This window comes from Stylophora pistillata, chromosome 11 (assembly GCF_964205215.1).
Source record: "Stylophora pistillata chromosome 11, jaStyPist1.2, whole genome shotgun sequence".
NCBI lineage: Eukaryota > Metazoa > Cnidaria > Anthozoa > Scleractinia > Pocilloporidae > Stylophora > Stylophora pistillata.
The window spans coordinates 642,501-656,448 of NC_142529.1; the positions used below are offsets into that span (position 1 = coordinate 642,501).

General features: G+C 36.9%; 2 protein-coding genes across 3 annotated transcripts in view; one reads left to right on the plus strand and one right to left on the minus strand.

Moving 5' to 3' along the window:
* LOC111323899 (spliceosome-associated protein CWC27 homolog) overlaps nt 1-2,972 on the plus strand; it is a 13,397-nt gene extending 10,425 nt beyond the window's left edge. For both annotated transcript variants that reach the window (XM_088739523.1, XM_088739524.1), the window contains exon 15: nt 432-2,972. In XM_088739523.1, the coding sequence (XP_088595649.1) occupies nt 432-588 (157 nt within the window). In that variant the 3' untranslated portion in view covers nt 589-2,972. The remainder of the gene's footprint in view (nt 1-431) is intronic.
* A 2,012-nt stretch (nt 2,973-4,984) lies between these two features.
* On the minus strand, nt 4,985-6,276 carry LOC111323934 (uncharacterized). Its single transcript, XM_022927391.2, has one exon. The coding sequence runs from the start codon at nt 6,021-6,023 to the stop codon at nt 5,469-5,471; it is 555 nt and encodes a 184-aa protein (XP_022783126.1). The 5' UTR covers nt 6,024-6,276; the 3' UTR covers nt 4,985-5,468.
* Nucleotides 6,277-13,948: the final 7,672 nt, after the last annotated feature.

Genomic DNA, 13,948 nt, shown 5'->3' on the forward strand with positions numbered 1-13,948 from the left:
CTACCCCTTCCTGGCTTAATCAACATCAACCCTAACTTGGTATCCGTTGATTGTTGTAGGGGAGGAGTAGATGCGTAATTGTTTAATAATAATAATAATAATAATAATAATAATAATAATAATACTAATACTAATAATAATAATAATTAATAATAAACTTTATTAATGTGTCAAATCAATAGCAGTTTCCCACTAAATAAGGACACCTAAACTAAACTAAACTAATCTAATGTATATAAAACGCATATTATATGCAATCCTGCCCCGTTTAGTTGACCCTATATATATGTGCTACCCTACGATTAGATTAGAAATACAATACTGATAATATAAAAGATTAAGATTTACATAAGATTTACAGTTCAGCTACTGGGATTGGTCTGTTACCTTTAGCTTAACTTTGATTTTCACATTCAGTGTATTTTTTTCAGGATGTTTCACACGTTGATGTGTGAAGCTGAGAGCAAACGTGCAAGAGATGCTTACATAGAAAACGAAGACACATATGAAATATTTGATCCACGAAATCCCATCAACAAAAGACGAAGAGAAGCGAGTAAAAAAGCCATGAAAGAGAAACGGAGGTAGCTGGCGCCACTGGGAAACTTCCTTGGACGAATTGTAAGTAATGCATTCCTCAGGACAAGCGCCGGTTTTTGGTGCTCCTTGTACCAATCAAAAAACTGCCAAGCTTTCTCAGACATAACGCCTGTGTCGGACTACACTATTGGCTCAAGGTCACAACCAAAGAAGGCTTTTGTTCTTCAGTAGAGGAAGAATTTTTCTTCTTGTTGGTGATGTTCAGTTCATATAAAAGTGGCAAGTAGCAACTTTTAAAAATAATTGTTCTGCTTTATGAAGGAACTGGCCAAGATCGGCTGAAAATGGATTAATTTCTGCTGTGAGATAAATTGTTTTCATGACCGTTAAGGTTCTGAATGGAAATCAATCGTGGAAGAAATATCTAATGTGGAGAACATATGAACTGTCGTATACTATATCACTGAATTCCCGGCCTTTAGGCTCTATAGTCTACAACTAATGTAACCTCAGTGGTCTGAATACATTGCCTTGCGACAACAATTAAAATTGTGGTTAAGGTTACAACTGATCATTTCCCTAATTCTCATGACCTAAACTAGTGGTTCTGTGCTGATGTTTTAGGAGAAATTTTTTCAGAGCATAATAGCTTTTTTCCTCTTTTAAATATTGTGAAATATGGTTGAGGATGAGCTAAAAGTTTACTACCATCTCGTGTATTTGAACTTTGTGTGAAGGTTTAAGAAATAAACAGATTACAGACCCTCAAACAATTAGATTTAGATGAAGCAGAAGAAGAACAGGGCTCCGTCTAAAACTTTGACTGCATAGGATGTTGATAACGTGATTATTTTCTGGTTTTTGGTCTACACGTGACTTGTTCAGACCATTAACTTGCAAGCGAACACGTGACTTAATTAGACCAATAGCGTACACGCGAAAACATTGGATGGATTGTAAAACTTTTTTTTAAATTTGATACCTTTCTGAAATAAAAAAAATTCTCTAGTGGAGAACAATTTGTCACATCAAATTTGTCTCGCAAACTCCATTAGTGTTTATCTCTGTAAAAGTTACTCATCACGCAATAATCGGCAATTTCCTGAAAGGACAAATTCTTATTAATCGATTTTACATCCTTCTGCTCAAGATGCTCATGTTTGGGTTAAGTTAATTAGTAAAGCGGATAGTGCCCGCAATATCAACGCCAAAAGTCTCCCGCCCAAATGGAGATTGTCGTTAGGGAATGGTCGGTTAAACGTGCATTGGCATCACTGAGTAAGTGCTATTGAAGGTGTTAGTTGACATCATAGACATGGCAGTGTTCATACTGAGAGCTGCACATCGTTCCGTGAAATATCACGGTGATAGAGACCTCTAAGGCCCAAATGTGAACATTTTAATTCGTTTTTGCCCCACGGTTCAAAGTTTCTTAAGCGTGAAAATAAACGAGTTCTAAATGTTAGATTTCTCTTGAAACGCTTCCACGCGATGCTTTAGTTTAACCGCGAGAAATTATCTCCCTATTTGAGTATTTTTCTTCTTGGCAAGTATGTAGGTGTGTGAATTTAAAACTCTTTGATAGGAAGGACTAATTTCACCCACTTTCCGCCCACTTTGGCCACAAAAAAAAAAAAAAAAAAACACAAGTGATCACCCGTTCTTGCCAAGCGTCCAAAAGTACTACCGAACAACATAACCATGTGCATAAATTTCGTTTTCGGCCTAAAGCAATTATCAAAGAAAGATGTATTTGGAACAAAGGAAATAAAATTGAATAGCTGTCCAGGATTTTAGTAATTATGGCCAAAATTATCAAGGAAACTTAGTTGAATAGAAGCCAATACACGCAGGAACACAAAATAGAGACGCTGGCTTAAACTTAAGTGTCGGGCGTTTATAACAAAAACGCAGCAGCCACATTTTGTGATTTATTGACTGGGTATAGTTTTTGTTTTTTGTCTTTCCCACGAATATACTTGAGAGACAAATGTGTGCTCGTGAAAGAGGTGACGAACTGGTAAAAGATCTTTTTAATGTTCGCATTTTTCTTTTTTTGGCGCAAGTTATTTTTAACCCTCCGAAAGGTTCAAAACAGCTGTTGTTTTCTTTTTTCGGCCGCCCGCAAAACCATTTCGCTTCTTTTAATCCTTTATAATAGCAGTAATTTCCGTTGCTTATCTTATATTTTTACATAAATTGCTCTTTTGTGGGAGGGTAGTTAGTGAACCTTTGCTCGAACACAGATACTTTTTTTTTTATTTGAAAGTCCGCTATAGTGTTGAATAAGATTTAGTTGTATTGCCTTGAGAGACAAATTCCGCCTTGAAATTTTGCAATTTAATTTAAGAAATACTGTATTTTGTTTGCGATAGGACATCGAGGAAATTAGAACCCAGCAGTAATAAGAATAAATCTTTGATAAACGTTAATGATGTCTGTGCTTTTTATTTACTTTAAATCCTTCAGAACTTACTTTATACAGCTGTATGTAGATATACTAGAGATTGTTTATAGTAACTCGGTTATTATGATGGTTAAGTCTAGTGTTCCCCTTTTCGCGCGGTAACCGGTATATTATTCCGCTTAAAATCACTCGGTAATCTTGAAAGTCCAACAGATAAAAGGACTGCTCTACTGGTTTGAAAATTTCTTTTACCTGTCGTGCTTACAGTAAGGGAGAACACTGTGGGGGGAAATTGCAGGACACCTTAAAAAGTCGTTCGAGTTGTGAAGTAGTTTAACAGCAGTTTGATCTTTGCTTGAGGTTTTATGAAAACGCTGGATATGAGTTACGATTGTATGGTACAGTATAGCTCGCACTTTCCCGGTCACCGCAAGACTTAGTAATCTGTGTTCTTTTAGAAATGTCGCAAAAAGTTTGTTTCGCTTTTGTAACGAACACGTTCTAAGCCGGACCGAACAAAGCTTATCACATAAGTAAATACTATCTCTTTCTTTCGCATATATTGTTTCACTTCCTTGGTATCCAGAAGAAAAGTGAATTCGTTATTAGTGATAGTCAGAGTGAAACTGAGATCGCTTGAAACGAGTCTTCGTCAAAGACAAACTTTACATTTAAGGTACGGCTTATAATCACACTGATAGCTACCAATATAAGACCAATATAAAGAGTGAAATAGATCATTAATAATAATAATACTAAAACGCAGGGTCATTGCCAGTTTTTAAATGTATTCCAGCTGTGTGAAAAATCAAGCGCGTTAGCTCATTTTTCACCGCTTTACCAGTTGTCAGCGCCTCTCATTTCATCTGCCAACCCACTCAACGAAGACGTGCACGTTCTCGGTGGCTGGGCGCTCTTCCGCCCGCTCGGCCTACAAATTACACATGTGTTAATAATTCTCTCTTGTTTGTTTGTTTGTATTAGACATTCAGTAAGGTCTTAGAATTCCTCCTGGTTGTTATTGAAAAGTTGTTATTGTGAATTTAACACCAAGGTGGAGGTTAATCGCAGCTATTTCCGTATATTTCGCGGCGATTTGCGGTTAGTTTTGTTAGCTGCGTAAACTTTTTTTTTTTTTGGTACATGGCCAGTTCTGATTTGATTTAGCAGTTAGTTTGTTACTTTGCACTCAAACTACTTTCTGTCTGTCTTTTGTGAACATTCCAATGTTAGCCTTAACAAGTCTAAATAAACTAAATATTTTTAGTGCATGTTTCTTTTTAAATAGAAGTGCAGTTTGTTTAACGTAATGTTAATGGTGTATTAACGACTAAATGTGTGATACGATTCTTAGAATTTTTTTAACTCCAAACCACACGGTGACAATATGCTTGTAGCTCTCTTGTGCAAGTATATCGCGACGTTTACCCAGACGGGCAGTTATATACAGAGACATTTGAGATGAAAATGTGAATGATCCAATTTTGCAACGTGAAAAATTAACTAATATTTTCAAACTCACAGTAGGGGATAGGTGTGACAAAAAATTAGGTGTGGACACTGAAATGAAAGATGAAGAACAAACGTTCCTAAAATAGGAGAAACTATTTCCCCTTAAGCATCTTGAAAACAAATCGCAGCTATCGGATCGTTAGATTATTGTAGATTGTACATTGACAATTCCTAGAGCTGTCTTTATTGAGCATTTATATGACGCAAGTGACCTTGCTGTCAAAAATGATCTTTGCTCTCAGAGATTTGTCCGTCCTTGATCTCTCATTAATTTAGTGTTACTCAGTTTATCAGCTCAAAAATCTCCGAATTAGACAGAAACATAACACTTGAATGAAGTACGTTGATGTTTTCAATGGTAGCCGATCTTTCATTGGCACGAAAGTAGATAACATAGCTTTCTTTGTTGGTGAAATTAGTCAGCGAATTATTCCTTAAGTGCACGAGTCTCCCCACTTAAATCCATTAACCACTAAAGCGCGTCTTCGCGCAACGCGTGAAAGTTTGATTAACACCCTAGTTCGATCAATTTTTGAACTCTTTATTTACTTAAAAACCCCAAAATTACTAAAACAGAAGCGGAAATATATACTGATGATAGCACAATATGACATGATCTTGATCAGAGAAAGTGTTTATTAATTAGAGCGCTCAGTTTCTTTAGATGGCAAATCTCTGGACAGATAAACATAATAGTTTTGAAGGGTTCAACATCCTAACGTATTACAAATAAAGAGACGATTTAACTCTTAAACAAACAAACTAGACACAACAGAGAGGAAAAACTATTTACATAAGAGAAAGGATAACAGTAAACACGATTACAAAGAACAGTCTCAGAAATAATTACAGCATTTACAATTCCAGTTTGCAACAATTCTTGGACAGTGTAGCACTGAGTTTCTTATTTGTCAGATATAAGACTGATATCATCACATAAGGCCGCGGTTAATACGGAAAATGTGAACTATCTGTGCGTGTTTTAAAATGTAGACATCTTCAAAGAAGGTTAATGCGCGTCAAATATCGATGGCACGCTGGAGTCGATAACATTTGTTTCCATTCCTTCCATTAATGAAAGAGAAGAGTTGGTTTGTCTTTTGCAGTGTAATTGTACATTTTCTCGTCTTTCTTCTTTAAGCTTTCTGTCGGTGACATCTTCGCGTGAATCTTGATTCTGCTTGCTGTTGTCGCCCATGTCTTTGAGAAGATCGTCCAGAAATCGGATGTACTTCATAGCAAGTCTAAGGATTTCGTTCTTAGAGAGTTTCCTCTCTGGTGGATAAGTTGGAAGTAGTTTTCTAAGCTCACCAAACGCCAGATTAACATGTTGCTGCCTCCACCGCTCTCTGCTATTTGTGTAGAGTCGTTTCATGTACGACTGACAATGATTGTGATAGGAGAGTGTAAGTCTGTGCCCTGGAGGGTAAAACATGGCAGCTTGGGGCGATGGTGTCGGGCTTAAACTCGTTTCTGAGCCACTCGAGCTACAGGCAGAGCCTTCAGGTGACAGTGCATATGACTCCGGAGCTGTTCCTTCAAAATGATGGTAGTCCATGTCCATGATTTCGTCGCGCAAAGTAACTGTACTCTGTTACTTACACCCGCAGCTTTTATACACCACACGCGCGTACGGTTCGTCTGATCAATTTTCCTGTCTTTTGTCAAACGTGTTTTCAGTCTGCCTTCAATTTACCGATCAGCTTAATTGCTTTTTCATTTATAATAGCTCACCGATAACCTTTTGCTCTGTGCTTCCCCAGAACGTTCGGTGTACATCCAAGGCGGTGAGCAGCTACAGGCTCGTGTCTTGTTTCGTTTCCCGAGTCAGGAAATTGACCTTTCAAGGGACTTTCTATTTTGCGTAACGTAACACCTCTGTTGACCAATCCGCGCTCGGATAGCTCACTTATGTCGGACGGTGTCAAATTGTTTTTTAAGACAGTTGTTAGAAGTCGTTTAGTGAGCAATGTCTTTGTTGTGTGGTCCTAATGAAGTCTGTGTCTGACAGCAGACTCTTCAAGACTAAAATAAAACAGATCTTTTTTTTTTTTTTTTTATCGAGGTGTGTTTGGAATTTCGCATGAAATCACTTTTATTCACGTTTCAAGTTTCGGCCCTTAACTTTCAAGCGTCACTCGGCCTACAGCAGACCTGCCCTGGGCTGCGGTTTGTTAACCAGTCAAAACCAGAATTGTTTGACTTGTCTCGTTCGTCTGAAAAGCGAACAATTTACGAAACAAAAGATGTCGGGTTTGTGTGTACGGTTCATTTTGATCACGCTCGCTCCACACAGTGAAGCGTGTTGTTTCAAGTCCTAAGTGATAATGAGGTGTATAGTTTACTTGCAGGAAGGGTAACAGAATTCGTGGGATTATTCTCACCGTTTGAAGAGATTTTCCTGCTTGAATCAGCAGGACTCGAGTGTTGTTCTTAATTCGTCGTGGGATGTTGAGAATCCCCGCAATGACGTACATAAACCATTCACAAACTCTAAATGACGTCTTCCATTAATTTTGAATGATACTATTTCCTCCACAGGAGTTCTGGCCGATCTTGCTATGTGACGCAATATAGATATTACCAGTCTTTTTTTTTCTTTCTCTTTTTTAAATGGTGTCTGCTGGATTATTTTGAAATCGCTGATTTCTGGTATTAAAAAGAGTAAAGTTTCCTTTTTTCCCACCAAGCATATCAGGCAATGTACCTTTTGGGCCTGTTTGTGTTGTTCAACATATGTAATATGTAATGTTCAGTGTTACTAAACTATCCGGAAATATTAAATAGTTCACTGATTTGTGGGATCTGCATCTTTCCGTGTTTTCGGCCGGCTTTCTAATAAGCTTTTGATTTTTTATGTTACTCTTTTGAAGCTTAGTGGCATTGTCTTTCTCAGAAAAATAATAATCTCTTTTATTTTTTACATTCTTAAGAGAGAGGAAACTATCGGTTTTGGATGTAGCGTTGAAATTTGGCTAAGAATTAGCCGTAAAGATATGCCTGAAGGTAGACTTGATACTGAAGAAATCTTCTATTTGCCTTTTTTTAAAACGATATTTCTTCATTTTAATGAACGTAGAGCTCTTTCGTGAAACACACACGTTGGTTAATCAACGCTTTGTCTCTTTAAGACTTTCCGCGACATGCATGATAAATGAGGATTTTAGAATGTCGGAAACTTCAACTAAAAGATTTACAGTTTGTTGAAGCATTTCGACGAACAAGATTTGCGGTTTATAAGATTCATTACAATGGGCAAATTGTGTCTCTTTGTAACTGGATTAAATCGGTTTTTTAGGTATCTAGTTGAAATATGTTAAGACTTGCTATGGAAGGACTGATTATTGCGTGTATTAATTAAGCGTCAAACAAACTCCTATTGCATATTTTATTCACAGACTGCTTTTTAAAAGATGTCCTTTGACGAACAAGAACTGAATTAGCATGAATCCTCGCCATCATTGTATTTAAAGTTGTAGTGCCCATTTTTGTTCCATATCAATAATTCAAATGTTTAAAGAAAGAAAATATTTAGTTACTCCTTCACCATCTGTTCTACACGCGCCTGTTTCTACCCTTTAGACAATTTTTGCGATAATGCGATTTTTGTAATTATTCCAATCCTCCTCGTCGTTTATTTTTGGTTCATGTATTTCCCTGGGTGTGTTTGCTTGAATAGGTGTACAGACAGAAGAATTTTAATGTGATGTTTATTTGGCATAAGTTGCTAAAAATGTCAATAGTTTGCCTTCAGATGACATCTGTAATATGTTAGTTAATTGTTTCACAGAGATGTAGCAACTCCGAGAATTAACCTAGTGTGGTTGAGCAGCGAACACTGGCCGAGGGAAGAAGACTCTGGCAGCTTCAGAAAACGTTTGACTTACTAGAGTTATCTTAAAACCACGAAAAATCAAGAAATAATGATTATATCTCTGTCCCGTGATAGAATATTGATGGTACTGCTATCTATGAAGTTATGGGTTGAACTGAACAGATGAATTGCGTCACACACCATTCATCAATTTTAATTATTTATTTTCGTAATTAAATTGGCCTACGTTTAAAAAAATTGACAAAGAGCTCAATCATATTCTCTTCATCGTGGTATTGATGCTATTCGGTTATTGTTTTTTTTTTTATTATTATATTTTATTTTTGTGATCTTAAAGTAAGATAGTTCGGGTTTAGTTTGTCTTAAAGTTGTTTAATTTTACAACCGGCCTCGTCTGCAAGTGCAGTTAATGAAGAGAAAAGAAAAGGAGGAAACGGTAGTCTTGATTGCGTGCGTAGTTCGCGCGTGCGTGATTATAAGGTTAGGTAGACAGTGGTAGTTGAGAACTTTTCCCATTTCTTTCCAAGAAGTAACATAAACCTCTCTATGTTGAAGTCGCTCGCAGAGAAGGAAAGTATCGTGGACGTCAAAAATTGTATGAGAAAGTGGTGTCTTTTGTCTTCTCCAAAAGATGTATAACGATGGTCTATTTTACTGTCTTAAAATGGGAGTATTAAATTTCATCACATGCCGCTGATTGAAGCGAATGATCCAATATTTTGGAAGAAGTTTATTGCTTCTTTAGGCGATGTTAGTAGGATGGGGCCATTTGAGGCTGTTATTTTATTACAAACAGTTTTGTTGGATCCAGTGATGTCTCATTGTTCAGCTGTTTTTCTTTATTGGTTGCATGCTATTAGCCCGTATCGAGCGGTTAAATTGCCGACCACACCCCTCGACTCACATGTCACATGTTAAGTTTTTTTCTGATTCTTGTTAATTTACAGCTAGGTGTGTTGAAATGACAATTCACTGCTGAATGTTTCTAATATTTCCAAGGCGCGGTAGACCTTTTTAAATTGATATTACGTATTCAATCGCGATCTGCGGTTTTGCACGTACATACTGTTTTCGTAATGCAGTTATGTTAATAATCTTTTTGTCCTCAAAACAATCTGAATCGAAAGGATATCTAGGTCGTTTCTGTTTTTGTATGCTGGAAAGTTTTCCGTATACACAGATATCAGTTGTCCATTCTTCGCTAAGTTTTTCTTTCAAGGCTTGTTGACCTTTATTCCCCATTTCGAAAACGAGTAGGGGAGTGGGTCGAACTCGCCGCGAACGTTTGTCTGGGATCGTTACTTGGGACACAAATCTGTAGTAAACAAAGATATTGCGTCTCGAGTAACGATCCCAGACAACCTTGCGCGGCGAACTCTACCCACTCCCCCACTCGTTTTTGAAATGGGGAATTCATTGAACACTCTCTCAACGGTATTAAGGCTCTTCTCTGAAACTTCGAGGCCGAGAGGAAGTTGGGGATAACAAATGATTGTCTTGATAACAAATGAGTACCCAGAAATCAGTTGGGTAGCAGGCCGGAATTCATAAAGTTTACGAGACCGTTTTGTTGTCACGCATGCCAAATATTTCGTGACAATCAATCAAGGGTTACTACAGATAGACTAATAACACAACCCCAATTTTTTTACTTGTTCATTCCTCGAATGTGTCGATTTTAATATTATGTCATGTGGTTTCTTCGGCGGCGAATTCTGAGGGTTTCTATACTAAAACCGGTGCTTCCTGTTTCCGAAAGAAAAAAAATCATCGAACTGCCTCGGTGTTATGTTGATGAAGAACAAACAACGGATGTTAGGGATTTTCAGTTATTAGTGTTCGGGTTTTAAGCTTCCTGACGTCCACACCTGACAAAGACTCGAGCGAAATCAGTTACTTTTAAGGAATTCTTAATTTTCTTCACACATGTTAACCCTCCGCTCTCATGAGTGACCAAGACGGATACAATACCCATACAATATCAAGCAGACAAGTAATGAGGATAAGGAAAGAAGAAAATCAGGGGATTATCAGTTGATCCAATACCAAATTCTCCAAACCAGCATCATGAGAATTGTGTCGCAGACACTAAGGAGAATTACTAATGAGATCTTGGGCGTGAAAGAGTTAATGAAGGTTTCCTGATGTGGAAAGTAGCATGATGTAAGGGGCGGTTCACAATCCCAAAATAGAGAACCGACTCACAATCAATTTAATGCACCCTTTTAGCAAATGGCCCTAACTGTGTGAAGAACTAATCTTGTCGATATTAAATATTAGGTTTACAATGTACAAAAGGAGACAAATTTCACCAGAAACGAATTTTCATCATGTTACTTTTGAAATTGAAATTGTTTTCCGTTGTTTTGAGGTTTATTTGTCATTCAATAAAACACCAACTGCGGAACTAAGTAAACGGAATTCATGGATGACTACAATTGCTATAGAGCAATTGTCACTTGAGTGAGGAAGGAAATCCTGGATTTGGTTAGTTTTCTTTACTTTTGCTTTCTGATTGGCCAAGGAACTTGCACCACTCAACCAATTAGATTCAAAACTAGAATTAGTCGCGACCTGGTCGTTTCCGTTTTCCCGCGCTTTCAGTAGTCTACTTGTTTTTGCTTGGAGTTCTTATCGTCGTCTTCTGATTTTTGCTTTGTTCTGATTGGCTGAGGGGATAAGTTCGGTTTTTGTTTTATGACGCCCAAGGGGCTCCTAGTAATCCATCAATGTCAGTTGAAGTTTACATGACAAATTCCTAGAACGTTTTTGGTTTTTGGTTTTTTTTTTTTTTTTTCGATCTGTTCTAAATTATCCTTCACAATCAGTTAATTTTAGCCAACAGAGGCGTTGGCTGGAAAAACTCCTCATCAATCATAAACATCAGTTGATAAAAAGTTCAAGGTGAGATATGGCGACGGATGTGATTTTGGATCAAACAGGGGTGGGGTGGGTTGTTTTGTAATAGAATGGGTTGCGTAACTTTGCCTTAAAACTTTGTCTCAGTCGTTTTAAAAACATTACTGATTTTCACCTTTTTGTCACAAAGCGTTAACAGACCTTATTTCATACAGTTGAAAACTGATGTTCTCTTGTATTTGTGAGCTGTTTTTACACTATGTTTTGTTCAGTAAATGGTTTGAACCCAGCTTTGTTTTGCTCAAGTTGTAAAATATTTTTTACATGGCCGTTATCATTGTAATCCATACTTTTAAAAGTTTTCGTTAAGCGACGTTTTCTCCGTGTACGTTTTTCCAATTTGTATATCTTAGGAAACATGGTAAAAATAGTCAGCAAATGTGTTTTTCCACTTATAATTTTCCCTTTTTAGTTAATCATTCCATGCGTTCTTAGTCTTTTAACTACTGAAAGATATGACTTCATAATGAAATTATTTCACAAAGCTAAATTTCTTGGTGGTTTGTGTAAATTCAATGTTTGAAATTGTGTATTGATTCCTCCTCCATCCTTTATGGATCAGAACGTTTTAAATACAACGAAAAGATAGCAATCCTCGATTCCTTTTGAAGATTTTATTGAACATGTTTTTGATTCATTAAAATTAATGATCTTAAATCCTTTTGTTAATTATGATTACCAAAAGAGATAATGCTTTTAGTTTTGCTTGTGTCTTGAGAACATAATTGATGTTTTTATTTTGAAAGTTATGATTTAAATTTTATATATGAAAATAAACGTAATGTCAACCACAGTTCTTTTCACGCAATAATCAAATGGAAATATATGGAATTTTTGTTAAAGCCGTTTCCATATCTGAGACAGAGTCAATTTTTCAAGAGAGATAATCCCTTAATTCAAATGTCAACAACTATTTTCATTAGCCCAGCAAACGTACATTTCAAAAAGAACCGAAATCTAGGCGAAGGTTTGTACAGTAATATAAAATGATGACTTAACATTTATTTCATAATTCTAAGTTCTACTTCTTAAAGTGAGAAGACTTCTTTGCTGCCGGTCAAAGCACTTGATGGGATAACTTGGCAACGGATGTTTTTGTTGTTTTTACACTTATAAGTTTCTTCTAGTTACAAAGCCTCTAAACCAATATTGCGATGTTTATTTATTGTCCATGTCCCAGAGTATTAGATATGGAACTCTGGTAAGATCTGTCGAACATCAATGTAGTCCTCGCTCAAGATCTCTCTAAGTTGTGGAAACAGCAAGAAGGCTTGTGTTTATCTTCGCTAAAGCTTTTTCCTTCTCTGTTTTCACAAGGTCGGCATTTCACTTCTTCATTCTTGTGTCCTTCTTTGTCTTTATCTTCTCGGTCCATTTCTTTTAATACACTGTCCAAAAATCGAATGTACTTGATACTTGTTCTTAAAATGTCCACCTTGGAGAGCTTTTTATCCACTGGGTAAGTCGGGAGGAGTTTTCTTAGTTCGGAAAATGCCATGTTGACATTCTGTTGTCGCCATCGCTCCCGTTTATTGCTGGTAATCAAATTCCTTTCACTGACGCCGAGTGTCTTTACGGCAAGAAGTTGGCTTTCAATGTCTGGAATCGTAAAATGAAAACTTGTGGTAGAGGTAGAAAAGAGCGGGAAAGTAGCAGTCTTGCTGAAATTTTGGTCCTTTGAGGGTTTGTTGGCTGTGCTGTTGTTCTCCATCTCTACCGAACTCTACTTGTCTGTTGTGTTGATCGTCAAGTTATATAATTGCTCTTCCTTAATCCAATTAAAGTTCTCAGCTCTTAAGATAATAACACTTTAACACCGTATAATCGATATACCACGCGTGCGGTCCGTCGTGGCAATAAGAAAAAATCAAACTTTGAGCGTCAGCCAAAGCCCATTTTAACAATTTACGTGATAGAAACCTCTTACAATATAAAAAGTTCGTAGTTTTTTTCTTTACAAAAGCAATCGGTAAAAGTGAAGACGAGAAATGGTTTGCACAGTGATAAAAATCAGGCTCAAAGCCGCCTCGTTAACCTTCCCACACCCAAGATCTGAAGCGTTATTCTCCCTTCTGCTACCATACCTGTCTTTAAAAGCTAATCTTGAGAATTTGGTGCCAAGTTTAAAAAAAATATCCCCTAGCTGATCATTTTGATGATTCTCGTTAAATATCGGCCTAACAGCGTATGAGAATTGTTAGAAGAAAATGCATACTGATCACTGTTCAGAGTCAAAGGGTTATGCTGAGTTATTCAAGAGATTTTAACTACTGTGTACATGAAAATCCATATGTCTTTTAAGACTGTACTACGATCGCGCAAAGTAAAGAAGAATTACCTATTTTATTCTCGTAATCTTATGTTCAGTTTTATATTTTTCCATGGACGGGAAGGTTAAGCCTTACCAGTAGAGTCCAATGACTTCCAACATTTTGCTTTAAGAGGATTTTCTACTGTCTCTTTATATTTTTTTTTCTGTTATCCATTCCTAAGCGAGGTAAAACTTCTCCTCCGTCACTCGACATGTTTGTCATAGGAGTCCGTCTGTGGTTGAACTAATCATTTTCTCGCTTGCATCAATTTCTGACTTTGTTTAATTGACTTTCGTTTTTGCTGAAACATTTCAGCAAAAAGAGGCGTCATCATTAGTCCTATTTAGTCAGAAAGGCCGATTGAACAAATTTACTTGATGGTGCTTGTGTTAAGATACTACGAGAAACAACTGTTTAATCAAC

What these genes read in the sequence shown, in the direction of transcription:
- LOC111323934 (XM_022927391.2), bottom strand. Translation starts at nt 6,023, where the DNA reads ATGGACATGGACTACCATCATTTTGAAGGAACAGCTCCGGAGTCATAT.